General features: G+C 35.8%; 1 protein-coding gene across 1 annotated transcript; it reads left to right on the plus strand.

Moving 5' to 3' along the window:
- Positions 1 to 1,234: 1,234 nt before the first annotated feature.
- On the plus strand, positions 1,235 to 17,207 carry LOC145307551 (uncharacterized). Its single transcript, XM_080150008.1, has 16 exons — positions 1,235 to 1,497; positions 2,173 to 2,276; positions 4,005 to 4,059; positions 4,893 to 5,054; positions 5,316 to 5,398; positions 5,978 to 6,036; positions 7,290 to 7,381; positions 7,739 to 7,832; positions 9,358 to 9,400; positions 11,084 to 11,221; positions 12,608 to 12,707; positions 13,634 to 13,754; positions 14,627 to 14,676; positions 15,291 to 15,353; positions 16,081 to 16,222; positions 16,577 to 17,207. Exons 2-16 carry the CDS (start codon positions 2,174 to 2,176, stop codon positions 16,637 to 16,639), a joined length of 1,368 nt encoding a protein of 455 aa, XP_080006134.1. The 5' UTR covers positions 1,235 to 1,497; position 2,173; the 3' UTR covers positions 16,640 to 17,207.
- Positions 17,208 to 27,772: the final 10,565 nt, after the last annotated feature.

The raw sequence follows: 27,772 nt of genomic DNA on the forward strand, positions 1-27,772 counted from the left end.
GGGACATTGGACTTTAAATTACACTGGTACCCAAAGGGCTATTAATATGCTCTCCTATTTGTTGGCTTAAAAACTTTGGGTACTGGTAGTGTCTAACTTTTCAATCAGTTGTTGGGGATGTTCATGAATTTATCGTCCATTGTCTTATCCCTTTATATCCCTGTAATACACTAGTACTGTTTGTTGGATAAATTGACTATAAAGTTTTAAAGCTATGATAATTCATAACCCCCCTCCCCTATCCCTTTTTTTCTTTTATTTCACCTTAGGTGTTCTCTAAGGATCTAAAGGGATAAGACAATGCCCGATAAACTAATGTACATCTTCAATAAAGATTCATAATATTGCCCCTTCTGTAGATTACAATTATTGGTTGAAACGTTTGAACAGTCAACTTAATGCATAAACTAATCCTTTTAGTGAATTAGCATGGCTTAAAACTTATGACAATTAATTGTACTTATCATTAATTTTAGTAAAATTACAAACTTATATTATTTTTAGCATTTAACACTTTGAATTTTTTTTATGCCTAACCCCTGCGGGACGGCCTAAACCTAAAAAGTGGTGGGCGGGAATCTACTTAATATTCCCAGTAATGCATTTAGACTCGGCTAGGGTTGGGCCGGATATCCGGCCATTTGCAATATCCTACCGGATACTGAGACTATCAGGATTCCGGATATCCAACTGATCTCTAATTCCGGTTATCCAGCCGGATATCAAGTTATTTGCCGGGTATCCAGTGTTGACCAGCCGGATATCCGGTATCACTCCGTCCCCTTTTTTTATTAGGATATTTTATAAAAAAAACAATATTTTTTGTGTCTAAAGCTATAAAAAAAAATCTTATAATTGTACATTCTATAACCGCGGAAAGCGGTTTATAATACGTTGAAAGAAATAACTATTATTATACCTATGCTTATTTTTAACTCTGTGCTTATATTATATATTTTTTATATCAATATTTTTTAACCTAAATTTATTTTTAAAAATTTACATTTTTTATAAATATGTATCTATTATATTTACTCCTGACTAAAATTGATTTATTTTCAGATAAAAAAAATGAAAAAAATGAATTTTAAAGTGGACATTTAATCTATAACTATATCTTTTTAGTGTTATTTTGGACACTTTTTTAAGATTTTAAATCCGTAAAGGTTATAAGGAAAAAGTTATGAAAAGAAATTTGTGTGTTGAGGACTTTTTTCTAGGGGTGATTTTACTTGCGGACCTATTCCAAAATAGTTAAAAACCTACCCTGAAAGGAAGAACCATATCGGTTCGGCGGTTAGCAAGATCCTTTGTTACACACAGACAAACATCCTGTTACTTTTATATAATATACCTATGCATGACTATATTGCGAGATCCTTTGGTACAAACAGACAGACAAACTCAAAGATAGACATCCTGTTACTTTGTATGATTAGTTTCAGATTTCAACATATTGATATAAAAATATTGAATCCAACTGCTGCTGAGAATTAGGTTGGTGGGGGGAAACTGATTAATATCCGCTGGATTAGAACCGGTTGTCAGTCATATACTATCCGCTCAATATCCGCGGAAAGCTGTCTATAATACAATGTAACTATCGAGGCCGCCATAAGTTGCTTTTTTTTCGAAACCGTTTCTTATCCGCTGAATTAAGAACGGTTATATCTGCGGAAAGATGTCTATAATTTTAAGTAACTATAAAATACAGGTGGGGGGAAACTGATTAATATCCGTTGGATTAGAACCGGTTCTTATTCATACTATCCACATGATATCCTTGGAAAGCTGTCTATAATACAACAAATAACTATTATTGTATTTAAAATATTTTCTGTAAAGCTGTGGGGGAATTAGATTATCTCTGTTACTGTTAAAGATAGACAGCTGATCGTTTTTAAGGTTTTCACTTTCTATCTGATTATCTCTTTCTTTATTTATCAATATTTTTCATCCATTATCTTATCCATTAAAATCCCTGATCATAATCAACCCTTCCCCCCGTAACAGATGAATTGGTAGAATGTCAGAAAGAAAAGGTTTCTCCCTTTCTTTCTCTCTTTTTTTTCTATTTCTTTCTCCCTTTTTCTTCATATATCAAAGTCAAACTATATCGTCCATTGTCTTATCCCCAATTATAATCAACCCCACCACCCCTGAATGTTGTAGAATGACAGAAAGAAAAGGATTCTTCCTAGCTCCCTCCAAGTTTGGTAAGCCCCCGGGCACAGAGGATGAGGGACCTGCAGTTCTTGCCAAGCCAAAGTTTACAGGTACTTTTGGTACTCTAGTGTACTTTGGGTACTTAAGTGTACTTTGAGTACTTTAGTGTAATTTGGGTACTCTAGTATTAGTATACTTTAGGTACTTTAGTGTACTTTGGGTATTATAGTATACTTTGGGTACTCTAGTGTACTTTGGGTACTCTGGTGTACTTCGGGTACTCTAGTGTACATTGGGTACTCTAGTGTACTTTGGGTACTCTAGTGTACTTTGGGTACTCTAGTGTACTTTGGGTACTCTAATGTAATTTGGGTACTCTAGTGTACTTTGGGTACTCTAATGTAATTTGGGTACTCTAGTGTACTTTGGGTACTCTAATGTAATTTGGGTACTCTAGTGTACTTTGGGTACTCTAGTGTACTTTGGGTACTCTAGTGTACTTTGGGCACTTTAGTGTACTTTTGTGTGTGTGTGTGTGTGTGTATGTATGTGTGTGTGTTTGTGTGTAGGACAGAGGATGTGTGTGACGTGTGTGTATGTTTGTGTGTGTGAGTGTGTGTGTATGAGTGTGTGTGTATGTATGTATGTGTGTGTGTAGAAGAATAAAGGGTCCTTGCTAAGCCAAAGTTTACAGGTAAAGTGTGTGTGTGTTTGTGTATTTTGTGTGTGTGTGTAGTAGGATAGAAGATGAGGGACCAGCAGTCCTGGCCAAGCCAAAGTTTACAGGTAGAGTGTGTGTATGTGTGTGTTTGTTTGTGTGTGTGTGTGTGTGTGCGTATGTTTGTGTGTGTACAGAGGATGAGGGTCCCGCAGTACTAGCCAAGCCAAAGTTTACAGGTAAAGTGTGTGTGTGTATGTGTGTGTGTTTGTGTAGGACAGAAGATTAGGGGGTCCTGCAGTCCTTACTAAAACAAAGTTTACAGGTAAGGTGTGTATATGTGCGTGTATGCATGTGTTTTTTGTCTGTTTATGTGTGTGTGTAATGGTATGTAGTTTTTGAATGTCCAATGGGTTGTGATGGGGAGGGGGGGTGTATAAAGGAATGACAACACCCCCTTCCCTATCCCGTAGGTACCTTTTTTTTGAGGAGGGTTTAGATTATTTTGAGTTATTTTGTGTTTATAACTCATATATATATGATAATCTATAATAAGTAGTACCATGTCTGAATTTTTTATGTGATATAATAATCCGATTGGTATGATTTTTAAAGTACCTCCCCCCCCCCCCCCCCGCCCTGACAGCGAACTATGAACTCTGGCCGCAGCGCTCGGCTCCCTAGCCTGCCTAGCCGCAGCGCTCGGCTCCCTAGCCTAAAACCTAACCTAAAATAGTTGTTCGTCGTTGTCGGGGGGGGGGGGGGTACTCAAATTTTCAAAATTGAAAAAAAAAATTCTAAGAGGATAATGCCCAAAGTACAAGCAAATTATCTCTATAATCAAGTCCTAAAAATGTAAGTAAAGGGTGTGCAAAAAAAATGCGGACATTTTTCAAATTGAAATTTCGCGGCTTGTGTTAATAGTAGAAAAATGTTACGCATATCGTTAAAACCGTTAGGAAGTCTATTTTTTGGAAATATAAAAACGATTCCTGTGCTACGTATAGTTTAAGAGCTATGTGGTAAAATGTCCCAACTGGCTTAAATGTCCTTAAGCATTATCCTGTATTATGCAGTTTTTCAAGGAATTTACTTACAATTTTGGTTTTATACAATTATGTTCTGATTATTCAGTTCTGACACACTACAATGTTGTCATCCTTATTATATTTTGTTACAGGTTTCAAACAGAGCAAACTTGGATTATTAGCAGAATCTAAATTCACCCCTTCAAGGTATTTTACTATTTACATTTATATCTTGTATTTCCGCGCTATTGTAGGGATCTAAAGGGATAAGACAATGGCCGATAAATTAATGTACATCCCCAATGATAATACACTAAATTACCCCTTCTGTAGAAATTTTAATAAAAGTACCCAAAGTTTTGAGCGAACCATTAAGATAATATGGTTATAAAACTTGTGACACCAGTGTAATTTACCGAAGGGGACATATTGGGCTGTTTATTACACTAGTCCCAAAAGTCTTATAATAAAAGTTTCTTATTCGTTGGCTTAACAACTTTGGGGAATTTTGATTAGGTGGATCATTAACTTAAGTGTCCAAACGTTTTAACCTATAATTGTAATCTTAAGAAGAGGCAATTTTGTATATCATCATGGGGGATGTACATCAAATTATCGGCCATTGTCTTATTCCTTTAGATCCCTGGTAATTTACACTTACACCCATTTTATTGGTTGAAAAGTTTGGACACTGTCACTATTAGTCTTAAACCAACCAATGAAAATTGAATTTAAAAGTACTCAAAGTGTTTTTAAGCCAACCATTAAGATAATATGGTTATAAAACTTTAGGTACAAGTATAATTTTACAGACCAATGGCTAATTTTTATTTTTTAGTTTTAGTAATTCTTTGTTATTTGACACTCTTTATCTTTATAAAACTTTGGGTACCAGTGTAATTTTAGATTTTTACCCTTGTCCCATCTCCCCCCCCCCCCCTAACCTTCCATTAAACAAGAATTGTAGATTACAATTAGTGGTTGAAACGTTTGTACATCCCCAATGATGATTCACATAATTACCCCATCTTATTTTTTAGTAATTCTGTGTTATTTGGGTCTCCGGGAGGTGGTGGAGGGGTGTTGAGCACCCCCCCTGCAGCATCAGCCCCTGTTCCCGCACCCCCTACCTTGTCATCATCCCCCACCAAATCTGAGGAGAAAGAGGCTGCGCCGCCAACAGTTAAACCTACAACTTTCAGGTACCCCCTCATTTATCATAAAAATAATTACCCCTTTGGTAGATTAAAAGCGTCGATAATGTTCCCAAATTTTTAATAAGTCTAATTATATCTAACTGATCTTAATATTGACAAAACGCATAATATAAGTAAATGCATATTAAATAACAATTAGACTTAATAATCGCTTTCAACTGAAGCTTACTCACAGATTTTACGCAATAAAAGCACAAACTACTTCTTTCTTTTCATTAGTCTCACAAACTATTCTTTTTTTTCTAGTTTCACCCCCCTGACAAAGCCTGTGTCTAATTCCTTGGCTGGGACAACATCTGATCAGAGTAGCGCAGCTCCACATCAACACAAGGAACATCATTGCATTAACTTTAGTGTACTTTGGGTACTTTAGTGTGTACTTTGGGTACTTTAGTGTGTACTTTGGGTACTTTAGTGTGTACTTTGGGTACTTTAGTGTGTACTTTGGGTACTTTAGTGTGTACTTTGGGTACTTTAGTGTGTACTTTGGGTACTTTAGTGTGTACTTTGGGTACTTTAGTGTGTACTTTGGGTACTTTAGTGTGTACTTTGGGTACTATAGAATAATGTGGGTACTCCAGTGTACTTTGGGTACTCTAGTGTGTTCTTTGGGTACTCAAGTGTACTTGCGGTACTCTAGTGTACTTTGGGTACTCTAGTGTACTTTGGGTACTTTAGTGTGTACTTTGGGTACTCTAGCGTACTTTGGGTACTCTAGCGTACTTTAGGTACTCTAGAATAATTTGGGTACTCTAGTGTACTTTGGGTACTCTAGTGTACTTTGGTTACTCTTGTGTACTTTGGGTACTCTAGTGTGTACTTTGGGTACTCAAGTGTACTTGCGGTACTCCAGTTTACTTTGGGTACTAAAAGGCCTATGATTGAATCCAATGTATATGATGATGATTAGGAGAATGAAAATAATATCACTAAAGAAGTTTCCGCTCCTCCTGCTAACTCAGAAAAGGCAAAGTTTATACATATGGATAAAGGATATCCTATCCCTATAATAAAGTAACAGGATGTCTGTTTGTCTGTGTGTTTGTGTGTATGTTTGTACCAAAGGATCTCGCTAACCGCTTAACCGATCGGGTTCTCCTTAACAGGGTAGCCTCTATTAGGTCCCGGGAAGGTTTATAACTATTTTGGGGAGGGGTACCACCACCCAACGAAGAGAAATCAGAAGAAAAAAAATTACTTGGAGACTTGAACGCATAAAAAACATTTAAAGTCCTTATAATAAAGAAACACGATGTCTGTCTTTCCGTCCATTCGTCTGAAGCATAAGATCTCAGTAACCCCTGAACCAAGTGGAGTGGGCTCTACTCTTGTGGGAATATAGCTACTGGTCCTGCGGTGATTTTTTTTTTGGGGGGGGGAAAGGGGTAGGGGGTTGATTCACCCTCCTCCCAAAAAAAAATGGACATACAAAATCCTCTATTATATAAAGTAGTAAGGTTTATTTTTGTGTATGTACACTTATTAAACTAATAAACTTATTGAATTCTCTTTGGAAAGCTTCAAATAATTATCAAGATGCCCCCCACGAAATTTTTTTAAAATTCTCCTTTTAAAACCTAAATTGAAATAGTGACATTGCAATTTTTCCATCATACCTTAAGTGCCTCTAGAGGCTTCTAGGGGGGGGCGGGGGGGGGGTGTAGCCGCTAGTTCTTATAATAAAGTAACAGCATCTCTGTGTATGTGTGTGTCTGTAGCGAAAGATCTTGCTAACTGCTTAACCGATATGGTTCTCCTTTAATGGGTAGATTCTCATAAGTCCTGGGAAGGTTTACAACTATTTTGGGGAGGGTACCACCTACGTACCAAGAGAATTCACTTCTTGAAAAAATTCTCCCACCCCCAAAAAGTACAAATTTCTGAAACTAAAAATAAAAATTTAGAGTAGTCGCTAACATTATAATAAAGTAACAAGATCTTTATGTTAGTGTGTCTGTACCAAAGTCGCCAAAGGGGACTATGCACGAACGAAAGCAAGTGATTCTAAGCACCTTCCAGCACTGATTCTAATTATTTTTTTATGAATATCCTAGGGTTATGTGTAATATATAGATATACAAACTAAAAAATGTAAGTTTCACCATGGTTTTCTATGAATAAAACTTTGAAATGTTAATTATTTTTGTTTGTTGAGTTCAAAGGTGACACTAAAAAAATTTGGAGTTCTCTTTTACAGCGTGTATAAACTTGATACCGCAGGGCGCCAAGTCACCAAGTAATCAATCAAAGCTGGGCGGAGATAATTCAGCGGCATCCGCGCAAAAGACCCAAATCTTTGGGGAAAATCTAAGGTATGCTTTGTTCCATTGGAATCCTATCCCCTATTCTATTAGAAAAGTTGTATAATTATGTTACAGATACAGACAGATAGATAGGTAGATAGGTAGACAGATAGATAGACAGACAGATATATAGATAGACTGATAGATAGACAGATAGATAGATTGACAGATAGATAGACAGACAGATAGACAGCTAGATAGACAGACAGATAGATAGACAGATAGATATTCAGATAGCTAGACTGACTGATAGACAGATAGACAGACAGGCAAATAGACATACAGGCAGATAGACATACAGACAGATAGACATACAGACAGATAGACATACAGACAGACAGATGTTTTGATGCTTTTTTTTCTTAGTAAAGTGACTGGACCTGTATTTGGTGAGAATTTAAAAGAGAAAGTTCTGCTCCCCCCCACAACATCAACAACAGAACAAATACAAGAACCTCAAAGGAATGTCAAACTTTTTAACCAATCAAAATTTAATAAAAGTATTTCTGGTTGGTTTCAGAGATCTAAAAGAATAAGACAATGGCTGATAAATTGATGCACAACCCCACTGATGATACAAAAAATTACCCCTTGTGTAGATAACAATTATTGGTTGACATTCAGTTTAATGAACAACCAACCAATCATGATTCATTAAAAAGTACCCAAAGTTGTTAAGCCAACGAATAAGAAGACATTATTATAGGACTTTGGGGACTTATGTAATAAACAGCTCATTGTCTCCTCTCTCTCTCTCTCTCTCTCTCTCTCTCTGAATCAATAATATTTCCAGTATGGCTTTAAAACCGATTAATATCCGCTGGACTAGAACCGGTTCTAATCATGCTATCCGCATTATATCTCCGGATTGTTGTCTTTAATACTATACGATAACACATACCAGGAGAAATAAATTTCCCGTATGGCTTTGAAACTGATTAAAATCCGCTGGATTAGAACCGGTTCTCAGCCATACTAAACAATCATGTATAGCATCGTGATAATCTTGGTAGGGTTTACTTTGTTGATACTAATTGGGGGTGTACATCAATTTATCGGCCATTGTCTTATCCATGGACTGACAAAGCTACAAATATATTTTATTTTGTATTGATCTAAAATTCAAAATATATATCCGTTAGGGGGAAACGTGAATTACTCGGCTGGTATTTAAAATAGACGAATTTTTGGAAGGATTACCTATCTCCTATACCTATGTGAATATACAGTATATAATTTACTTGCTCCGTCGGTCTGTCGGTCAAGAATAATCCTAATAGGATGTTTGTTTGTCTGTGTGTCTATTTGTCTGTACTGAAGAAACTTGCTAACCACTAAACCGATATGATTCTCCTTTACAGGGTAGCTTCTCATAGGTCCCGGGAAGGTTTATAACTATTTTGGGGGAGGGTACCACCACCCTCCCAAGAGAAATCAAAAAAAAATATTTTAATATTCTAGAGACTTGAAAGCAACATAGACACGAAAAAAAAATACGTTTAAAGTGCCACTAGAGGCCTCTAGGGCAGGGTTTCGGATCCGGATCCGCAAGGATCCGCATATTTTTGGGTCCAAGGATCCGGATCCGCAAAAAAATGCGGATCCGGATCCGGATCCTTGGACTCAAAAAAATGCGGAAAAAATGGAAAAATCTACCTAAATTTATATAAAATCTCAGACATTCTCTTGATGAGAGCCAATCTTTAAGGTTTAGGGTCAGACTTGAAAATTAAAAGTAATTTTGACTTCGAATTAAAGAATAAATATTTTTGAAAAATTTGGTGATTTTATTTTTATTGTCAAGGATCCGGAACCGGATCCGGTAGGATCCGGATCCGGATCCGCACTGACCTAATTTGGAGGATCCGGATCCGCAAAAAATCAATGCGGATCCGAAACCCTGCTCTAGGGGCGTAGCCGCTAGTACAATATAAAAAGGTTGCGTGATTTTTTGTTTTGTTTTAAAAATCTGACATTCTGTTTGTAGAACTCCTGACAAAGAAACAAAAGATCTTGGCTTCTCATCAGGTATTATAGACAGCTAGCCGCGGATATTATGTGGATAGTATGTCTGAGAACCGGATCTAATCCAGCGGATAAGAAACGGTTTCGAAAAAAAGCAACTGACGGCCGTTTTGATAGTGACATTGTATTATAGTCAGCTTGCCGCGGATATTATGGCTGAGAACCGGTTATAATCCAGCGGATAAGAAACGGTTTCGAAAAAAAAACAACTTAAGGCGGACTCGATAGTTACATTGTATTATAGACAGCTTGCCGCGGATATTATGGCGGAGATCCGGTTCTAATCCAGCGGATAACAACCAGTTTGAAATCTATACTGTGCATAACATTAACTATATGCATAGAAAAGTAACAGGATGTCTGTCTGTCTTTCCAACCAATATTATGGCGGGATTGTTCCTCCTAATCTTATGATTGTACATTTTCATATTCGTAGAAAACTGGATATAATACGATGCAAGACATACAGGGTGCGCCACATAAATCCGGACTTTTTCTTATTTTTAAACAAATGAACATAAAATCGTCAATTTTAAAGATTTTATGGAATTTTAAAAACTGGAAAGCAAACTAGGTATATGACTATTAGAATATTCAATAAAATCGCCGCCAGCCTCAATCATCGCCTCTACCCGCCCCCTGAACCGCCCGCCGACCCTGGTCACCATATCCCTGTTCAAGCAGGCGAAGTTCTCCATGATAGGAGCAGTGAGAGAGGTCTTCTTGGTATGAGCGCGTCTATTGGTTCATGCTTTAATGGCGCTCCAGGCTCAAAAGTCCATTGGATTAAGATCGGGGCTGCTGGGAGGCCACATATCCTTAAGGAGTGAGTAACAGCAGGATCCAAATTAACCCATCTTTTAAGCTACTCTTTGACACGGCAGCTCTCATTTGAGCCACAGTTTTATACCTTTTTCAGCTGGGATAGAGAGCTCTAGTCTTTTCTAGTGTTTTCACTAGGTATCTGTTAGTATCTCCAGCAATTTACATTAGTCCATCTCACCTACAGATGGGCTGAGGTCAGATTTAGTAGGCCCAAGTCATAAATCCACGGTAATTTATCTGCGCAATTCGAATCTGCCTTGTTGAATATATGCGCGGCCAGCTCGGCGTACACGTCCTCCATCGTCCAAAGATTTTCATGGGCAAAAAGGTCATTACCTAAGCTTTTTATATTGGGGTCAAACGTCCTGATTGGCCAAGTAGTTTTGGCGCTATGGCCGTTTTAAAAAAGTCCGGATTTATGTGGCGCACCCTGTATTTTTTTTCTGTATGGATGAGAACTGTTTTTAATCCATCGGATATTAATCGGTCTGAAATGAATATGAGAAATAACTATGATTAATCCTAAATAATTAAGTTACCGCAACTCCTGCCGGGGCTGATGCTGAGTGCGGCGGCGGGGAAGGCGGGAAGACATTGAGTGAGGAGGCAGCTTTAACCTTTTAATTTTCACTTTACTATCCGCGGAAAACTGTCTATAATATGATTCAATAATTAACTATGATTAATCCTAAATAATTAAGTACCGCAACTCCTGCCGGAGCTGATAGCGAGTGCGGCGGTGGCGGCGGGAAAACATTGAGTGAGGCGGCTTTAACCTTAATATTAATTATCAATTCTATTACTGGTTATTTGAAGCGGGGCTTTTAAGGGTTAACCCACATTAATTCTAAAATAATTCAGTTACCGCAACTCCTGCCGGAGCTGATAGTGAGTGCGGCGGCGGCGAAGGCGGGAAGACATTGAGTGAGGCGGCGGCTGAACTGACCCAACAGACCAACAGCAACAAGAGGAAGTATGAACAAGTGACTGTGGTTACAGGTAATAATTATATTCCATTGTCTTATCCCTCAAGATCCATGATTCCAGATAGATAGACAGTTAGATAGTCAGATAGTCAGATAGATAGACAGACAGACAGATAGATATACAGATAAATATACAGACAGATAGATAGACAGACAGATAGATAGATACACATATAGATAGACAGACAGACAAATAGACAGACAGATAGATAGATAGATATATAGATGGACAGACAGATAGATAGATAGATAGACAGATAGATAGAAAGACAGATAGATAGTCAGACAGATAGACAGATAGATAAATAGATAGATACACAGATACACAGATAGACAAATAGATAGACAGATAGACAGACAGATAGATAGACATATAGACAGGCAGATAGATAGACAGAAAGGTACATACAGACAGATAGATAGACAGATAGATAGATACACATATAAATAGACAGACAGACAAATAGACAGACAGTTAGACAGACAGACAAATAGATAGATAGATAGATAGATAGACAGACAGATAGATAGACAGATATATAGACAGATAGACAGACAGATAGATAGAAAGACAGATAGATAGTCAGACAGATAGACAGATAGATAAATAGATAGATACACAGATACACAGATAGACAAATAGATAGACAGATAGACAGACAGATAGATAGACATATAGACAGGCAGATAGATAGACAGAAAGGTACATACAGACAGATAGATAGACAGATAGATAGATACACATATAAATAGACAGACAGACAAATAGACAGACAGTTAGACAGACAGACAAATAGATAGATAGATAGATAGATAGACAGACAGATAGATAGACAGATAGATAGACAGATAGACAGACAGATAGATAGAAAGACAGATAGATAGTCAGACAGATAGACAGATAGATAAATAGATAGATACACAGATACACAGATAGACAAATAGATAGACAGATAGATAGACAGATAGACAGACAGATAGTATGATGTGGTGTGGTCCAGATTTGAACCCAACTCAACAAGCTGTTATGTTACCAACTTTGCTAATACCGCCGCGGGTTATTTAAACAGAGATGCATTGTTAAGGGCTAAGAGAGTCTGTATTGAAATATATAAAGACTAAGACAACATTTATTTTTTATTTTAGGTCTATTTGTCTATATATCTTTCTGTATATCTTTCTGTATATCTGTCTATCTATATGTCTATCTATCTTTTTATCTACCTTATCTATCTATCTATCTAGGAGAAGAAGAAGAATCCAATGTACTCAAGTGTAATGTCAAACTTTTTATCTATCAGTCTGTCTGTCTGTCTATATATCTGTCGGTCTATCTATCTTTTCTGTCTGTCTATCCATCTATCTATCTATCTATTTATCTATCTATCTATCTATCTAGGAGAAGAAGAAGAATCGAATGTACTCAAGTGTAATGTGAAACTTTTTATTTTTGATTCTGCCAACAGAAATTGGATGGAGAGAGGTAGAGGTGTACTAAGGTAAATACATCTAAAGGGGAGTATGCATGAACGAGAGCAAGTGATTCTAAAGGGGAGTATGCAAGAACAAGAGCAAGTGATTCTAAGAACATTCTAACATTGATCCATAGTATTTTTTGTAGTGAATATGCTTGGTTTATGTTAAACATTGTTATATCAATTTTAAAAATAAGCTTCACCAAAAAACTTTGAAATGTTATGCATTTTTTTGCTGTGCATCATCAAATGTTTTGTTGAGTTCAAATTGCTGTGACACAAAAGTAAAACTTTTTGATGAAAAATGTTAATTTAGATAAAGGGATGGTAACTTGTTACATTGTAAACAGTTTTATTAGTGTACTTTCGTAATTTACAGCATTTAATTATGTTTTTGCATGTTATTTTTTTTGAACCTTTGAACTCAACAAAACATTTGATGATATTTCATCAACAAATGCTTAACATTTCAAAATTTTAGTTATAGAAAACCATGGTGAAACTAAAATTTTTTTAGTTGGTATAACCCAAGAATATTCACACAAAAAATATGTAGAATCACTGCTGGAAGGTGCTTAATACATCATAAAGAATGTATGTTTTATAAAACATCATCAAGTATACCTATTTTCTACCGTTAAGTTTTAAAATGAACCAAACATTCATGATTTAAACCATTTTGGGTACTCAAAATGTTTAGGGTTTTTTTGATGGGATAAAGGCCTTTCTATAGACACCTTAACCATGTGTATCATATAATGCTTTGCTTACTCATTGTTTGCATACAGGCCCTAAATATAATTTATGGTTAATATACATGCAAAACTCAATGCTAGGCTCCATATTATCTAGCCTTCTGATCCTGACCTATGAATAATTGTCATTAAGTATAAGTAGTACTCTGCTCACCCATGGTTTTCATACAGGCTATATTTAAATATAAAATTCAGGTTAAATGATTCGCCCAACTCGACACCTGGCCACGTATTTTCTCGCCTTGTGATGCGGACACATGGAACACAACGAGTTGTTCTCAATACCAAACTCTGGCCTGAGATGGTGTGCGAAAAGGTAACAATGATAGTAGCGTTGGGGTGAATACCGGATATCCAGCTGATTTATAATGCCGGATATCTGGTATCCGGCCAGATATCTGGCCAACATTCGATATCTGGCAAATTACTGGATAACTGGATTTCTCACATTAGAAATCAGCCTGATATCCGGTATCCGGATAGTTTCAATGTCTGGTATCTGGCCAGATATTGGAAATGGCTTGATATCTGGCCCAGCTCTAGTAACAATGATACTAGCCCAGATGTGAGGAAAGGACAGAGAACTGTAAATTACCCTGGTACCCAAAGTTTAACCTCAACTTTAATTTAACCTCTAGAAGGATTAATTTTGTTGGTCATTATTGCAGGGATGTATATTTTCAAACCTAATTGAATTCCTTTCTGATCCCCCTAACACCTTTCTCTAGAAACACACAATTTCTCCTAAATTTTAAATCCGCCGCTTCCTGGGGAAAATATTGAAACTATACACCCCTGCATCCTGATACTTTTATCTGGATAAATATTATATTACTAGCGGCTTTGCCCCTAGCCTCTAGGGACTTTGCCCCAAGAGGTAATTAAAAAAATATATATAAAATTAAGTACTACTGGTGCTGTCAGTAGTTTTATGTGAAGAACTAACTTCCCCATAAACAAAAAATAAATGTTTTTTTTTTGTTTTTTGGAGGGTTGGGGGTGTCCCACCCCCAAGAAAATAGCTTAAAACCACCACAGGACAAATAGGCATATACCCTGAAGAGTAGAATCCGATCGGTTCAGTGGTTACCGAGATCTTAAGGGACGGACAGACATCAAGCTACTTTGTATTATAGATGGTGTACTCCAAGGATCACTTTCCGCCCCTGATTTATTTTCTTACTTTAGGTGAACGACAAGAATATAAGAATAAGCGCATGGGATGAGAATATTATCAAGTAAGTCAATTACCAGAGATCTAAAGGGATAAGATAATGGCCATGGCCGATAAATTGTTGTACATCCACAACGATGATAAACAAAATAACCCCTTCTGTGGTTGAAACGTTTGGACACTCAGCTAAACCAACAAACCATTCAAAATTCAGTTGTTAAGCCATTGAATAATAATATGTTGATATAAAACTTTGGGGATTAGTGTAATAAACCGCCCAATGTCCCCTTCCTCCCTGTGTATTAGGAAGGTGACCTGGGTTCAAGTCTGTACCACCAGGGAGGAAGGGGACATTTCATTGGACCTGTTTTTTTACACTAGTCCCAAAAGTTTTACAATAATGACTCCTATTAGTTGACTAATTTTAGAGACTTTTTGATTTGTTGGCTCATGAAGTTGAGTATCCAAACGTTTCAACCACTAATAGTAATCTACAGAAGGTTTTCTATCAATAATATCTCCTTTTGTCCTGTGTCCTCTTTTTCATGTATGACCACTGAACATTTGCTTGATTCATTGTCATGTCCGTTTGGCCATCCATGTTTTTTTTGTGCTTATTGATGTTGTCATCCTTTTTAGTAGCGAAGCTACTCTATAATTCACTTTTTTTTTATTCAGGATTTTTCTGATCTCTCTGTCACAGAAGGAGGGGGAGACATTACACCATGCCCTGGAGTGCAGGTAAGAGGATTACAGACAGAATATTGCCACGCAGTGTCATGGGTTGGGGTCGTGATTTAAATTTGTACAACTCTCATTGTGTCATTCTCAATTTAGGCGTATTTATATAATTGCAACATTACTTCCTAGCAATAAATAATAAAGTGTGTACCACTTTTTGTCAAAAATTACATACCTGTGCATATATTTTGTAAGATACTAGCGGCTACGTCCCCTAGAAGCCTCTAGATGCAATTAATGGGGGAGATACCCTAACCTAAAATAGTCAAAAACCTTCCCTGGACCTATAAGAAACTTCACTGTATAGGAGAACCATATCAGTTCAGCGGTTAGCAAGATCCTTAGGTACAGACATACAGACAAATGTCCTGTTACTTTATTATAAGGAATAAAAATAAAATAGCCTAAAACCATCTAAGGACCTAAAGGAAGCTCCCGTGTATAGGAGAACCATATTGGTTCTGCAATTAGCAAGATCCTTAGGTACAGACATACAGACAAAGGTCCTGTTACAAAAGTTGCGGTAATAGTACATAGTAATAGTAATAAACGTCAATTTATCAACCATTGTCTTATCACTGAATATCCCTGAATATCTAATTTCTGGGGACACAAGTTTTAAAATCGGGTTCTACAGGAATCTCAAGGGATGATTAGTTGCAATACATCCTCAATGATGATAAACAATTGCAATATTACCCCATTATGTGTACCTTATGTATTTCAGATTGAACCAGCTGAAGCATGGGAAAGAAGAGGAGGGGGAGGGGCAGTGTACCCCCCAGGGGGAGGAGGAGGACAAGACTGAACTGAGCCCCAATTCTCCCCCCGAGGGGGAGCCAGGAGCTCCACCAGCACCCCTAGATGACAGGGACAGGAATAACTTTTGTCAAAATTAATTTACATTTGCATTCCCCCCCCCATTTTTTTAACACCCCCCCCCCCTATTTTTTTTCTTTTTTAAAAACTAGCTACAAAAGGTCGAACTAAATGATCCCCCCCATTAATTTCCTAAGGTACACCTAGAGATTACTAGGGGCAAAGGCAAGTATAATTTGCCGGATATCTGACCTGATACTAGATATCCAGCATTAGAAATCAGTCGGATATCCGGTATCCGACCACCCCCCCCCTAATCCCTCCCCTAAAGTGCCCCTAGAGATCACTAGGGGCATAGACGCTAATCTTCTATAAATTGACAAAAGTTGAATCCTTTTATTTTTAGAGATGACTCTGGTGAACCTAGCAGCAAAAGACAAACACTCGTACATCCTGATAATCAATGAACTTTCAAAACAGCTGATTGTGAAAAAGCGCGCCAAATAATTCTGATACGCATACATCTCAAGAAACAGCTGATTGTGAAAAAGCGCGCCAAATAATTCTGACACACGTACATCCTGATCAACAGCTGATTGTAAAAAAGCGCGCCAAATAATTTTGACATGCATACATACTAATGAACATTTTGGGGAGTGTAATTTTGCACTCTTAAGAAAATCTATTTTGCCCCCCCTCCCCCACTAAAATAAAAAACTCTCAGCCAGTAAATGAAAAAGTACTTTTATATGTAAATTATAATGTTAGATAAATCATGCATTTTGATCATTTTTGACAGCTCTCGATCTTTAAATCATTTTAGTGGTGAGTCAGATTCGGGTGATCCAACTTTCCACCAATGAGAGCACAGCATTTTATGAAATGCCCTGCTGCGATTGGCTGAAATTCGGCGCACCCCGATCTGGCTCACCACTAAAATGATTTAAAAGATCCAGCTCTGGATAAGTTAGAGATAAAAAATATTATTTTCTGGTTCTTTCAAGATTTTGTAAAAAATAAAAAATTCTCGTTTTTTACCATGTTCTTTATAGTAGCAAAGCTACTCTACATACAATTATCTTTGTCTGTCTGTTCGTCCGTAATCAGGAATCTAAAGAGATAAGACAATGGCCGATAAATTGATGTACATCTCGAAAGATGCACACAAAATTACCCCTTTTCTGTAGATTAGAATTAGGGGTTGAAACGTTTGGATACTCAACTTAATTAACAATCCAATAAAAAACTTTATTTTAGTCCCCAAAGTTATTAAGCCAATTAATCAGAAAACATCATTGTAAAACTTTTGGGACTAGTGTAATAAACAGACCATTGTCCCCCCTCTCTCTCTCTCTCTATCTCTCTCTGTCTGGTAATTTTTACCGTTAGAGATAAGCAGAAAAATTTAACACAAAAAATTGAAATTTAAAGGCAAAATTAAAAATGCATATTTTAACTTTAAAGAGAACGATTTTGTTCAAATGTATGGTAGCAAACTTATTGTGTAGATACAAATTATTGGTTAAAAAGTTTGGACACTGTCAGAATTAACTAACAAAATTCAATTAAAGTGCCCAAAGTTTTTAAGCCAAAGATTAAGAATACTTGTTTATAAAACTTTGGGTACCAGTATAATTTACAGTCTAATGTCCACTTCCTGCCTAAGTTAACCCCTTAATAATAAGAGATTAGTAAATTGTTTAAAATGCCTTGGGAACTAACAAATAGAAAGCTAATCCTATTATATAAAGTATTAAGCTTTTTTTGTATGTAGCAAAGTATCTTGCAAACCGCTCAACAGATACCTAAGGATCTCCTTTACAGTGAAGCTACTGATAAATCCAGGAAAGGTTTTTATCTATTTTTGGTGAACGTACCTTTACCCTCCATCATAGAGGCCTCTAGGCCTAGGGGTGTAGCCGTTATTACAGAATATAGAAGAGGAGAATATTTAAGATAAATAAATGGTATACTGGAAAAAAATATGCTGAATGCGGGTTGAGCTAGACAGAAATCGAAAACTTGGATGTTGCACCAGACTTTCATGAACTCTTATAATAATAATGGCAGCTGGCTAAAATAACGATACTTCTCATTCACCTCCTTTAACCTATCCTCTCCCCTAATACTGGATAAACGCACTGACCAATTAATGAATTCCATATTATCAAGTAAAATAGTAAATTGACGACAAGTTTTCCCCTGTCAATATATCCATGTATATCTTATATCCATTGCTACAGCTTCTATAAAGGCTAAATTGTTTCTAGAAAAAAACTCGCTGATTTTGTTAGGCTTCTGAGCCAACGAATAGGAATATAAAGAACCAGTGTAATTTAGAGTCTAATGTCCCCTCCCTCCCTGTATAAAAAAGACCAGCCGTTTTAGTTTCTCTTGGATCTAAAGGGATAAGAAAATTACCCCTTCTGTAGATTACAATCAGTGCAATGGTTGAAACGTATGGACACTCAATTTAATAAACCAACCAATCAATTCCCTAAAGTTGGTAAGTAAACGAATAGGAAAACGTTATTTTAAAACTTTGGGGCCTTGTGTAATAAATAGTCCATTGTCCCCTCTCTCTCTGATTTTTCTAGTGGAGATTTCTATTAGGAGGTTGATGGTACCCTCCAACAAAATAGTTAAAACCTTCTCTGGACCATATCGGTTCAGCGGTTAAGAGATCCTTCAATACAAACATACACACAAACATCCTGTTACTTTTATAAAAAAAAATATCTTTATTTCAAGTTATAAATTTAAAATTTTTGGAAAAAATCTTCGAAACCTTTTTGTAAAAATCTATGAATTAATTTTGAAATATTTTTTTCTGAGATAATTAAACATAGAATGTTATTCTGTTATACTTCATAGTTTCTATACTACTTCATACAGGTAAAATATTATAAAAATCGACTGATTCCTTTAAATTGCCTGGTCGATCACAGAAACCCCAAAGTTTTAAAATAACGTGTTATTTTTATTTTTCACTATACAACTTTGAGGACTTTTAATGAATTTTAATTAGTTGGCTCATTATGTTGAGTGTCCAAATATTTCAACTATTAAATGTAATCATCAACATACTAGATTATTTTGTATGGATGAGACAATGGTTGATAAATTAACTTACATATCCAATGATGATAAATAAAATTACCCCTTCTGTAGATAAATATTAGTGGTTGAAACATTTAGTCCCTTATCTTAATTAACCAACCAATCAAAATTTAATAAAAGTTCCCAAATCAGAAAACATTATTATAAAACTTTGGGCAGCCTATGTCCCCCTCCTCCCTAGGATCGTTCATTAGGTTGGATGTCCAAAAGTTTCAGCCATGATTATGTGTATCATAATTGGGGATGTACATCAATTTATCGTCCATTCTCTTATCCCTTTAGATCTCTGAATTTGTTTTGTCAGGCTGCGGGGCTACACTGTACCTAACAAAATCTAAACTGAATCACATAGTACAAAACAAACACAGAAACCAATACCTCAACTTTTTTTAAATTTCAAATTAATAAGGTGGGAGGGATGGGGGGTTCTGTGCTCGTCCAAACTGCCGCAAGATTTTTTTATTTCTTTCACAATTATAGTTATTTTACAATTAAAATATTATGTTCAATCTTTTTGTTTTATCATTTTAAATAAATCATGTAATATCTCTAGAAAGCCTAAAAATTAGATGGATGCACTGACTTTACGGAAGTTATTACAGAGTTGCTCTGCTGTTATGTTTAAAATATGTAAGACGATTATAACATGCCTAACTTACTTGTATATTAAGAAATGGTCAAAAATGATTCAAGCTTTAAAAAACTCGTAAATAATTATTTAGCAACCTAAATGACTATACAAACCTATAACCAAAATAAAAGGGATTATTATTAAAAAGACCGATTTACAATTAAAAGATCCTAAAAAGTTTTAAGATATCTAATTCAAAAATCCTTCTTTATATTGATATTTTAATTACGTTTTATATTTGCGCGAAAAGTTAAGTTGGGTTTCTGTAGGGTAAAAATTTCTGTCGATTTTTTGACAGTTTTTTTACTATAAAATGGCCTTTTGATGTATACTCCTGAATAAATAATGGTCAAGTGAAGGTATTTAAATGAAAAGAAGCTCTGAAACGATGGAACAAACGGACATTAACAATAGTGTCAGAACTGAATAATCAAAATATAAATGAATAAGAGTCAAAGCAAAACTGTGAGTAAATTTGTTGATAAACTTCTTGTTACAGGATAATGCTTATTTTTGGGTTTTAATTATAGAGTTGCTCTGCTTATAATATTGTACTTTTTTGTCCCAGGAATCAATATACCAAAAATCAGAACAATCGGATAATTAGATCACATAGAGTTACTACGCTTTCTAAACCGTACCTTACTATTACAGGAATCACCATGCTAAGTTTGAAAACGATAGGACAATTCTAACATGCTTAAATTAACCAAAAAAGCTATCTGTCTCGAACGGACGGACGTACGGACCGACTCTAATTATAGAAAAGCTTCGCTTTTAACAAGGATGACAATATCCATAAAAGCAAAGATCTGAAACAGTAAGAAAAATGAACATTAACACTTGTAATTTTAGATTATCAGAACTAATAAAGTATAAAAGTAAAAAGCTGCTTTGATACAGGATAATGTTCAACGACATATTTACATTTTTAGGATTTGATTATAGAGATGCTTTTATCATTGTACTTTGTTGTCATAGGAATCAGTATTCAAAAATCAGATCAATTGAAAAATAATATCACAGAATAAATATTTTAAATGGATGTACAGACATCTACAGGAATTACCATGCAAAGTTTGAAATCAATAGGACAATTCTAACATGCCTAAACTATAAGAGCTAACCATTACATACGGGCAGACAGACCGACCCAAATAATAGAAAAGCTTTCCTTTAAAAAAATCATAGCAAGGAAAATAAAAACTCTCCAATGCAAACATATGTATTTAAAAAAAAATAAAAAAATATATACATAGAACAATTAATAATTGCTAAATTACTAATTGTGGCCAAATCATTATCCTTTAATCTTTATTTTCAGGGTTCTGCAGCCGTGCATAAGCCTAAGTTTTAAATCTGTTTGTGAGCAGAAAAAGAAATTTCAGAAAGAAGTATTGTCTGCTAAAGAGCAGTTTTATACATCCAGCTGAATTTTATAGTGATGTAATGACGTTTCACTAAGGCTTACGCGCGGCTGCCGATCCCTGTTTATTTTAATCAATTCTGGGGTCAGTAAAGCATGCCTTTGCAAATATCCAAGTTTTGGATGTACTGCAGTTCACGGTAAAATATTGCTGGTAAGCAATATTTTCAAAAATCTATGAAATTCAAAGGCTGCTAGCTGCCAAACGACTGAACGTACAGATCATACCCGCACACCATTTTAAGCGGCATAAGAAGGCCTACAAATAATCTGGAATAGCCAAGATCCAATAATGCACAGGGAAAGCTTCACTGAAGAAAAAACGCATAAAATAGGTCTTTTTCGCACATTTCTCTGCACTGCGAGATAACTATGCATTATTGATTTATGGCTATTCCAGATTATTTGTAGGCCTTCGTATGCAGCTTAAAACAGTGTGCGAGCAGTCGTTTGGCAGCTAGCAGCCTTTAAAATTCATAGATTTTTGGAAATATTGCTTACCAGCAATATTTTACCGTGAACTGCAGTTGATCCGAATTTTATTTACTTACTCTCTAATCCTGCAAGACTATCCAACAAAAAGGCTAGGCAGGCAAGGAGCCGAGAGCCGCAGCCAGAGTCATAGTTTTTTTGGGAGATGGAGGGGGGGGGGGGGGTTGTATCCTGTGAGGATGATGATAATCCTACCCAGATTTGAAAATAAAAGAGACAAGCCTGCAAAGAATAGATATAAGCAGGGCAACATATATAGGGTGAGCAAAAATAAATGAAAACATTTTTATACTTCAAATTGCGCGGTCTGTGTTAACAGTAGAAAAATGTTATGCATACTCTTATATCTCGCATCGTATTATAAACAGCTTTCTGCGGATAAAGAATGTACAATTATAAGATTAATCTTATTATTGTACATTTTTTTATTCATAGAAAGCTGGATATAATACAATGCTAGACATACATAGATTTTTCGTATGGATGAGAACCGGTTCCTATCCACTGGATTCGAATGATTACAAGAAAACCAATTTCTGTGCTATGTATAGTTAGGGAGCTATGTGGTAAATTGTCCCAACTGACATAAAACTTGACTTGCGAGTAAATTATTAAAGATTACAGTATAGAATGTGCAATAAAATAAGGGCCAACATCCATAAAAGCAAAGCACTGAAACGGTAGGACAAACGGACATTAACACTTGTATAGTGTCATAATTGAATTATCATAATATAAATGTATAAGAGTCAAAGCAAAAATGTAAGTAAATTTGTTGAAAAACTGCTTGATACAGGATAATGTTTATAAACATACTTACATTTTCAGAACTTGATCATAGAGTTGCATCTCTTTATGCTTTGTTGTCCCAGGAATCAAAATACCAAAAATCAGATTAATCCGATGATTAAATCACACAATTTTTTTATTAAAGTAAAAAAATCCACATGTTAAAAATGGACGTACGGACATTTTGGTAATGATTACAGAGTTGCTACACTTTCTAAATCGTACCTTACTAATAAAGGAATCACGATGCAAAATTTGAAATCGATAGGACAATTCTAACATGCCTAAATTAACGAAAAAAGCTATCCGTTACGGACAGACGTAAACATATACATTCTTTGAAATTCAATCTTTCTGGTAATGATTATAGAGTTGCTACGCTTTTTAAATTGTACCTAATTGTAAAGGCATCATCATGCAAAGTTTGAAATTATTAGGATAATTCTAACATGCCTATTTTAATAATTACATATAAGAAAAAATTATGTAAAAAAAAGTTAAAAAACAGCATGTTTTAAATTGACGCACGGACTTTCTGGTAATGATTCTATAGTCACTAAGCTTTCTAATTCGTACCTAACTGCCCAAGGAGTTATCATGCAAAGTTGTAAAGCAATATTGCAATTCTAACATGTTTAAATTATCAAAAATAGCTAACTGTTATGGACATACGGACGTAATGACCCTAACTATAAAAATGCTTCGCTTTAAAAAGAATATTTTCTATGTTTATGTAGTAATTTTCCATAGCTTAAGAATTATTTAAGCCCGTGTTCAAAGATCAAATATTTTCAATATGTATATACATAACATATAAGCATCATTGTTTACATTTTAAAATATCTGCGACTCATTTTTTTCCTACAAAGTGTCAGTCGAGTACTGTACCCCTCCCCCTCCTAATTTTAAAATAAATCCAATATTAAAGAGGATGGGAAGAATTTTTACCTATACCTAGCCCCTAGAGCTGCAGTACCTTATTTCCCTAACCCTGTGGGGCTGCTCAGTACTTAAATTACCTTACCCTAATGTGACCTAAAGAAATAAACAAATAAAAAAAACTCAACCCCCCTCCCATATTTCAAAATTAAAAAAAAATGGGGGGGTGTTTGATGCTCACCATTCCATGTTAAGGGAAAATGCGTTTGTGTGTGTGTGTGTGTGTGTGTGTTTTTATGTGTGTGTGTGTGTGTGTGTGTGTTTGTGTTTGTGTGTGTGTGTGCGAGTATGTGTGTCTTTAAGCTAGTTTTTTTTACAATCATATGTTTAAATAGAGATTACCCTAATGTGACCTAAAGAAATAAACAAATAAAAAAAACTCAACCCCCCTCCCATATTTCAAAATTAAAAAAAAATTGGGGGTGTTCGATGCTCTACATGCCATGTTAAGGGAAAATGCGTTTGTGTGTGTGTTTATGTGTGTGTGTGTGTGAGTATGAGTGTCTACTTATCTTTAAGCTAGTTTTTTTACAATCATATGTTTAAATAGAGATTACCCTAATGTGACTTAGAGAAATAATCAAATTTTCAAAAAAGGGGGGGTGTTTGATGCTCTCCATGCCATGTTCAGGGAAAATGCGTGTGTGTGTGTATGTGTATGTGAGTGTATGTGTGTGTGTGTGTGTGTGTGTGTGTATGTGTGTGTGTGTATATATGTATGTGTGTGTATATGTATGTGTGTGTTTATGTATGTGTGTGTATATGTGTGTGTATGTGTGTGTATGTATATGTGTGTATGTGTGTATGTGTGTGTGTGTATGTGTGTGTGTGTATGTGTGTGTGTGTATGTGTGTGTGTGTATGTGTGTGTATGAGTGTGTGTATGTGTGTGTGGGTGTATGAGTGTGTGTGTATGTGAGTGTATGTGTGTGTGTGTATGTGTGTGTGTCTACGAGTCTTTAAGCTAGTTTTTTTTCCATCATCTGTTTAAATAGAGTTTTGTAAGAGTAGTTGATTTAATCTATAATACAAAGTAGCTTGATGTCCGTCCGTCTGTCAGCCCGTCCCTTAAGATCTCAGTAACACCTGAACCGTATTCTACTCTTTAGGAAATATACCTTCTTGCCCTGGTGGTGGTTTTAGGCTATTTTCGTGAGGGGTTGGACACCCCCAACCCCCCCAAAAACAAATAAATCCCCCCCCCCATTTTTTTAAAAAGAATTTTTACGAATTTTGCAAATTCGCATTTTTTTCCGCTGGGTAGGTAATAGAAGATGTAATTATACCTCTTACACCTAGAGGCTAGGGGCGAGAAGCTGCTAGTTGTATAATATTTCAGTAAAAAAATACAAATTTTAGGACTAAACATGCTATTGATTTATTACTTACTGTTCTTAATTATATCTTATTTATTAGAACCAGTTCTCAGCCATACTAAAAAAGCATATATTGTACCATAGAGGGACAAAGTGAATAAAAAATCAGCTATGTGACGTCATAAAAATGAGGAGGACAAGAGAAGAAGTAGGATAGAAATCACCTAAAAAGGAGTAGGATAATCCTTCATTTTTATGACGTCACATGGCTGATTTTAGTGTCACTTTGTCCCTCTATATTGTACTGTATTACAGCTAGTTTTCTATAAATATTAAAACAATAATTTTAATATCAATACCTGTTTTGTTAGCCAGGGCCTTTGGCCCCTCGGGGCCAACAAAACAAGTTTTAACATTAGAATTTTTCCTTTTCATTTCTGCGAAAAGCTGTCTCTAATATGATGCTATATATAACTATTCCTATATTAATTTTTATATTGATAAGAAAAGTATAAAAGTTTAGTTCCCTCCCAGAATATCTCTAAAATAATGCGTCTATAACATGATGCTCTGCTCATATGTTTTTGTGTCTCAGTTACGGAGAACTGCTTTTTAGAAAATAGTGAACTCTGATTTTTAGTAGCGAAGCTACTCTATAATTTGAAATATCTATCTGTCAACTGAAACGTTTTTGGAGAAACATGATTTTTTTGGCTACTTTTTAAGATAGTCGCCTGAATTTTTCAGGTATTAAATAAGGTAACATTTTACATATTTCCACAGTTTCATTAAATTTGCTCTCAATCGATTCCTAGATTTTCAAATTAAAAATTTTATAAGGTTTTGCGATTTATTTTAGTTTAATGTTTATTTTTATGACACTGATTTATAGTTGATTTTTTTCCAGATGTACATCCATAACTTTAGAGCTTCGCTACTTATGGATGTTGTCTATTACAAGATTCTCTGCTCATATGTTTTAGTGTTTATGTCTCAGTTAATGAAAACTAGCTTTTTTAGTATGTGTGAGCTAGGATTTTGTTAACCCTATTTAGTATGTGTGAACTAGGATTTTGTCTTGTTTAACTATATTTCAGGGGGAGGGGTGTTGTACAATAAACCCCCCACCCTTAATGTTTTTGCCTCTGAATTCAATTTTATGAAAGATGGAGTTATAAAATTTTCTGACATTAAATGTGAAAATATGCATTTTTCTTGAAGAACTAGTATAAAGCTTGTTAATTTAGAAAATTTAAGCAATAAATATCAAATTGTACTGTCTATTTTCCAAGATATGAATGTAGGAGGGTGGGGGGGGGGGGTAGATATACCACACTTTTCTGGGATCTTGCTGCGTCAAGTATCAACTGTTGGGAATATCAAAGGATGACTCCGTGCAAAATTTGAGCCGGATCCGGCCAAAACCGGCCGTGAATTTTGTGAAAAACCGGTTTTTTCCGGTTTTTAGGGGGTATCTGTAAATCGATTCAGCTGGAGCAAAACCGGTTAGAGGTACAAAAAATTTTACTTCACATGAAATTTAGCCAATGCAATTGCCTACAAAATTGTACTTCATCATCAACTTGATTGGACAACTCTTTCCCCTCCTAAATGTCCATTAAAACCTCGGAAACGGCAAAAATCGGCAAAAATCACGCCTTCGGCGGCAAATAACGGCTAAACGGTCAGCCGGAGGCGAATGAAACATAAATAAAGAAATGTCTGCCTCAAAAAGTTGTTCAACATCAAAGAGATGCTTGAAGTCTCTAAAACGACTCCTTCCCCTCCTTTAAGGGGAAAAACTGAAAAAACGTGATTTACAAAAGTATGCCCACTTCGTGGGTGTGGGGGGCACTGAACCCGTCACCCCAGGGTCACCAAATATAAAGTCTAGGCGGCCCACAATGCTGAATTTTCACCAAGTGAAAGTCTTGTGTCATTATCTCTTATGAGAAAAAAGTTATTAATTAATTAAAATTTCAAATTGTGATTTTTTGATGGATTTCTTTGATGAAATGACAGGCTGGTCAATTTTTAGGCCATTTTTTGCTGTTTTCGGCCCGCCACGCCCAAACGGTTTGAGATAATCTCATGGGACCTTTTGCCCGACCTAAGCCTGGTTATTTGTAAGGTCTAAGAAAAAAAAATCCCGGATTGGATGAAGCACGACGTCGCTGCGTGCCGTCAAAAATCACTGGTCGGCTCATTTTGCCCCCTCAAACCCTCACCTCGTGCCATTTTTCTGTGTAAAGATTATAATTATAATCTTTTGTGTAAGTCTGTTTTTTTTCCTAGACCTCACAAATAACCAGACTTAGGTTGGGCAAAAGGTCCCGTGAGATTATCTCAAACTGTTTGGGCTTGACGGCCCAAAAACCGCAAAAAATGGCCTAAAAATTGACCAGCCTGTCATTTCATCAAAGAAATCCATCAAAAAATCACAATTTGAAATTTTAATTAATTAATAACTTTTTTCTCATAAGAGATAATGACACAAGACTTTCACTTGGTGAAAATTCAGCATTGTGGGCCGCCTAGACTTTATATTTGGTGACCCTGGGGTGACGGGTTCAGTGCCCCCCACACCCACGAAGTGGGCATACTTTTGTAAATCACGTTTTTTCAGTTTTTCCCCTTAAAGGAGGGAAGGAGTCGTTTTAGAGACTTCAAGCATCTCTTTGATGTTGAACAACTTTGTGAGGCAGACATTTCTTTATTTATGTTTCATTCGCCTCCGGCTGACAGTTTAGCCGTTATTTGCCGCCGAAGGCGTGATTTTTGCCGATTTTTGCCGTTTCCGAGGTTTTAATGGACATTTAGGAGGGGAAAGAGTTGTCCAATCAAGTTGATGATGAAGTACAATTTTGTAGGCAATTGCATTGGCTAAA

This window comes from Acartia tonsa, chromosome 15, assembly GCF_053477335.1.
Source record: "Acartia tonsa isolate MP-2025a chromosome 15, ASM5347733v1, whole genome shotgun sequence".
NCBI lineage: Eukaryota > Metazoa > Arthropoda > Copepoda > Calanoida > Acartiidae > Acartia > Acartia tonsa.